Here is a 5581-nt window from a genome sequence, read left to right on the forward strand (position 1 = left end):
GTCGATTTTAATCCTGTCAATTTCTATTGCAAAGGTTAGGGCGTTTCTTATCTCCATTCCAGGGAGTAAAGATTATGTAGCTTAAGCGTGATTGTTTGTAGTTAAAGTGATTAACTACCCGCCTGGCACTTAGTTAAGGGGTTGTATCCCCTCCCTAACCTCAGGGAAAAATCCCCACCTGGGGAAACAACCTTTCTCGGAGAGGTGACCTTGGTTAAAACACATGGCGCTAAGGAGAGCAAACATATTAAGAACAATATGCTATATATGCCAGGTCCCTTGAAACATATGCTGTGCAGATGTTTCTTCCCTGCAGCGACTGTGTCAAGCAGCAAGGATGGACCGGCTTCCAGCAGGTAAGATTTCTGGTTAGGCTGCTGCTGTTGCCACATGTCAAGATACTAGGTGTACTGGTTAATGATGTGGATTTTTTTCAATAGATGGAGTTCCACATATGTTGATACATATGCGATTTGATATGTATGCTATTTTGTTGTGACAACAAGCTTCAAAACTTCATATGTCAAATTTGCTGAAGGTGTTAACATCATAGATATTTTTACACTTAAAAGTGTCAAATTTTGTGCCAAAAAAACATTTTCGGGAAGTTTTAATTCATTATTTTGAAGAAAAGTGCTGCTGAATACTTTGGGAAGCTTATGGTGAACATACTCCATCTCAAGATACTTGTGAACGCTAGTTTAAACGCTTTAAAAGTGATGATTTCGATGTGAAAGACAAAGACATCCAGGTCAACCAAAAAAAGTTTGAAGACCAACAATTACAAGCATTATTGGATGAAGATGCATGTCAAACTCAAAAACAACTTGCAGAAAGATTAAATGTTGCTCAGCAAACAATTTCTGATCATTTACAAGCAATGGGTAAGATTTTTAAAGGGAGGAAAATGGGTGCCACATCAACTGAACAAAAGACAAATGGAAAACTGAAAAGTCATCAGTAAAATGTTGCTTCAACGGCACGAAAGAAAGTCTTTTTTGCATCGACTTGTGACTGGCGATGAAAAGTGGATTTATTTTGAGAATCCCAAACGCACGAAATCATGGGTTGATCCAGGTCAACCATCAACATTGGCTGCAAGGCCAAATTGCTTCGGAAAGAAGACAATGCTCTGTGTTTGGTGAGATCGGGAAGGTGTGGTGTATTATGAGCTTCTAAAACCAGGTGAAACCGTTAATATTGATCGCTACTGACAACAAATAATCAATTTAAACCACGCTTTGATCATGAAACGACCAGAATGTGCCAGAAGACACAGCAAAGTAATTTTGCTTCATGATGAGGCACCATCACACACTTCAAAACCAGTTAAAGACACGTTAAAAGATCTTGCCTGGGAAGTCTTAACCCACCCGCTGTATTCACCAGACCTTGCTCCTTCAGATGACCACTTGTTCGGATCGATGGCACACGCACTTTCTGAGCAGTACTTCAAAACATACAAAGAAGTGGAAAATTGGGTCTCTGAATGGTTTGCCTCAAAACAAGAAAAGTTCTATTGGGATGGTATCCACAAATTACCTGAAAGACGGGGAAATGTGTAGCTAGTGATGGACATTACTTTGAATAAAGCACTTTTGATGTTTCTCTTGAAATTATCGTGTTTTCTTTGATTACAAAATCCACTATTATTAACTGGTACATCTAATACAGGGTCGGTAAAAGGAAGACAGATTCACTTTTGGAAATGGTAAGGTCATTGCAGAACATGTGATTGAACATATCTTGGATTGAATAAGGCTCAAGAAGACTTGGTAGAAGAGGGTTAATGATGGATCAGCATTTTATGGGTAACTGGCCAAAGAAAGGACTAGGGCACGGGGTTCTGAGGTGTGGGGGCTGATTCCCACCTTTTGGGAAGCTTACATTTTCTCCTGGAGTCCCAAGTAGCATTAGCTATCGCACTTGACAGGGACCACATTTTCCCGTCTTGGTAGACTCCTCCTATAGCTAACCGCCTGTTTTCTCCTATTGCTCTGGTGACCCAGGTCACAATAGAGAAATGTTGCACAGACTCAGAGTGAGATCCTACATACACCCCAGAAGGAGTGTGTGTGGGGAATAAACACTGCATTTGCATCATCTAGGCGAGGGTATTGAAATGAAATCTTCTCGTAGCTTTGTTCATTGTGGGTTAGCGTATCATTTTGAGTGGCACAGAACCAATCACCTTATACCCTCATACCTGGATCCCTGTTTGATTAACTCCCAAGGCTCCTCCTTAGGGCCTCCTGTTTTGCATACTGGTTACCCCAGGACTTCACTACTCTACAACTAGAAAGAATTTTGGTGCAAAGTGTATGCAGGTTGTCGTCCTAGGATCCTGGTTCCCTAACAGGCTCTGGAAAGGCTCGTTAAGTGTTTTTTCTGGAGAGAGACAGTTGGCCCTTGAACAACATGAGTTTGAACTGTGCAGGTCCAGTTAATAAGTGGAGTTTTTTCAGATGACCTGCACAGTTCAAATGCAAGTTGTACAAGGGTGGACTCCACAGTTTGGAAGATACTCCATATCTGTATGTGGAAGGCTGACTTTTTTTTTTTTTTACCTTTTTATTGCATTTATTGGGTGACATCTATCTATATGAAAGGCTAATATGCTAATTGTCCCTCTGCCCATCTGACCTGTCGCTATGATGCACACTGACCACCAGGGGGCAGACGCTCAATGCAGGAGCTGCAGAGCTGCAGTGACTTGGCAGCAGTGGTTCTCATGTGATGCACCCTGAAACCAGAGAGGAGGGAATCTGATTCCTCGTGGGGCCACATGATTCCACCTTCAGCTGTGGGTTTGTTGCTGGGGCACTGTTGGCCCCGGATATGGTTTACTGCACACTTGTGTTTGCATTCCACACCCTGTACACCCTGTACTATGACAGCAACTTTGCAGAGTGCCCTCTCGCACTCCAGGACCCCTTGGGGGATGTCAGAGAGCCAGTTTTGGCCTGATCCCTGCAGGCCAGACCAAGGGACCCCCACCTGCTGGAGAGACCCCCACCTACTCCACAGACTCTGGGGAAGGACTATGGGAGGTTGGCTCCAGGGTGTGTCCAGCCAGTCTCGCCCAGTTCCGCCCTGCTGGCCACCTTCTAATTAATTTCCTTTCCATGTGCATGAATCCGTGCACCGGTCACTAGTTGGGTAATAAAATTATATAGGTTTCAGTGTAGTTTGGTGATGTACCATCTGTATATTGTATTGTGTGTTTACCAGCCCAAGTCAAATCTCTTTCCATCACCATTCATCCCCCTTGACCCTCTCCTACCCCCTCACCCCCTTTCCCCTGTGGTTATCACCATACTGTTTTCTGTGTCAGATGTTTTTTTTTTTTTTAAATTTATTGATTTTTTACAGAGAGGAAGGGAGAGAGATAGAGAGTTAGAAACATTGATGAGAGAGAAACATTGATCAGCTGCCTCCTGCACATCTCCCACTGGGGATGTGCCCGCAACCCAGGTACATGCCCTTGACCGGAATCGAACCTGGGACCTTTCAGTCCGCAGGCTGACGCTCTATCCACTGAGCCAAACCGGTTTCGGCTGTTTTGTTGTTTTAATCCTCATACCAGGATGTTTTTTCCACTGATTTTTTTTTTTAAGAGAGAGTAAAATGGAGGGAGGGAGGAGGGGGAGAGACAGAGAGAGAGAAGCATCGATGTGAGAGACACATCTACTGGTTGCCTCCTGTACGTGCCCCAACCAGGGGCAGGGAGCGAACCTGCAACCAAGATACCTGCTCTTGATCGAAATTGAACCCGAGGCCCTTTGGTCCGAGGGCCGACACTCACACTGGAGCCAAACTGGCCAGGGCTGATGTGCTTTTTTGTATTTGTTTTTTGGGGGGCTCAATCTCTTCACTTTTTCACTCAGCCCCTCAGTTCCCCTCCCCTCTGACAGCTGTCAGACTATGAATCTATTTTGCTTATTTTGTGAAGGCTGACTAGTTTTATATGTGGATTTAAGACTTCATAGGAGGCCAGCACCCCTAACCCCCATGTTCAAGGGTCAACTGTATGTACTCATATTTCCTTTAATTCCATCACAAGAAGAATATCTACTAGAATTAATAAAGTTTTGCTTTTGTGATTGGCATGTTTTCTAGGCATAGTGTAACCTATAACCCCTTCCTCCAGGGGGTGGCAGGGAGCAAAGGGAGTAATTTAGCCTGCTGCTGTCAGTGCCAGAAGGAACCCTAGAATTTTGTTTGGTAGCTTGTGGTCTTCCATGTTTAGATGCTACTGTCTCCCCCTGGAAATTGCTCTAATTGTACAATTACTCTTTCCCATGGAAAAGGCAAAAGAGAAGCTCTGCCCGCTAGCAGAGTGCCCTAAGTTCAATGCCTTCTGACACACCTGGCTCCCACCGCCCAGACCCTTTGTACACGCCTCTCTAACGTACACTACAGGGCTAGCTAGAGTCTCAAGGGCGGACCCTCTTGCATAGCCCTGGAGGAGCACTAACTGGCGAATGAGGAATATTCGCCATGGTGACAGGCAGGAAGGGTGACAGTTTGGGGAGCCTGCTGCCCCACCCCTGAAAGGCAGCGAGCTGCCCCTGAGCCTCCTCAGCATTGAGCTGTGTAGCTGAGCTCTGCATGTGCGGCCGGCCAGGCTGGAAGCAGGAAAACCCACACAAGTACAAGTGGACTTTTTATTTAAAAAAATTACTCATTCTGCACGTCCAACCCCTGGTAGTTCCAGCTGCTGCCTCAGCTCCTTTCCAGGTCGTCCACCAAGTAGGGTTGGGTGACCCTCAAGGCCTGAAGGAGCCGATCTTTGCAGGCCAGGTTCCAGGCTGGAGCAAAGCTGAAGAGCTTCCTCATCTTGTCTGGATTGGTGGCCTCTGCCCGCACTGCCTGGTACTGCTCCTCCCTCAGGATGCTCCCGTACAGAGCATCCAGCACGCCGTTCACGTCTGTGACCCGCTGAATGAGGGCCTCCCGGTGCCGGTCCACAAAGTGCGGGGCTGCGGGAAGGAGGGGGAGAGCAGATGAGCTGGCACCCAGGGTGGGGACTGGGGCCTGTTCCTGCGGAACCCTGCTCGCTTCAGATTGGCTCTAAATGCGCCCTAAGGGGGTGGGGCTCCGGATACAGTGGGATGAGGGTAACATCTCCCCAGCGAGGCTCCGCCCAAGGTGTGTGAGCAGGTGGGCTGGTGGGAGGGCTGGCCCAACCTTGCTCTCTCCCAATGCGAGTGTTCTGGTGGCAGATAGGCTGTGCAGGGGTGTGGTCCGTGAGGCTGGTGAGGCGCCCAGGAAGGTGAGTTTGGGTGTGAAGGCCTCACCTGGTATGGCTGGCACCTGGGGAGGAGAGGCCTGCATCCCTGCTGGCGCGGCTCCAGAGCCTGTAAGGAAAGAGACGGCATAAGGGGTCCTTCCTCTCCCTTCCCGTGGTGTCTCCAGGCTCGCGGGGTCAGGACCGAGCGCGGGAAGCCTCCCTCCCCAGCAGGAAGAGCTTTATTCGGGGGCAGGAGGAACAGGAAGCGAAAGCTCCCCAGGGGCAAATGCTCGGCTGGGGCTGGGTTAGGCGAGGGGCTGCGGAGGGGGTGGAGGGCTCCTCACCCCG

The 5581-nt window shown here is 47.9% G+C and overlaps 1 protein-coding gene across 1 annotated transcript in view; it reads right to left on the reverse strand.

The window, feature by feature from the left end:
- Nucleotides 1–4653: 4653 nt before the first annotated feature.
- LOC102257170 (apoptosis-associated speck-like protein containing a CARD) overlaps nt 4654–5581 on the reverse strand; it is a 1697-nt gene continuing 769 nt past the window's right edge. Inside the window, exons 2-4 of the mRNA XM_014529790.1 lie at nt 5529–5533; nt 5301–5470; nt 4654–4982 (exon numbers count right to left, since the gene is read on the reverse strand). Coding sequence (XP_014385276.1) covers nt 4726–4982; nt 5301–5470; nt 5529–5533 — 432 coding nt within the window. The 3' untranslated portion in view covers nt 4654–4725. The remainder of the gene's footprint in view (nt 4983–5300; nt 5471–5528; nt 5534–5581) is intronic.

The sequence above is a fragment of the Myotis brandtii genome, unplaced genomic scaffold, assembly GCF_000412655.1.
Source record: "Myotis brandtii unplaced genomic scaffold, ASM41265v1 scaffold698, whole genome shotgun sequence".
NCBI classification, from domain to species: Eukaryota; Metazoa; Chordata; class Mammalia; order Chiroptera; family Vespertilionidae; genus Myotis; species Myotis brandtii.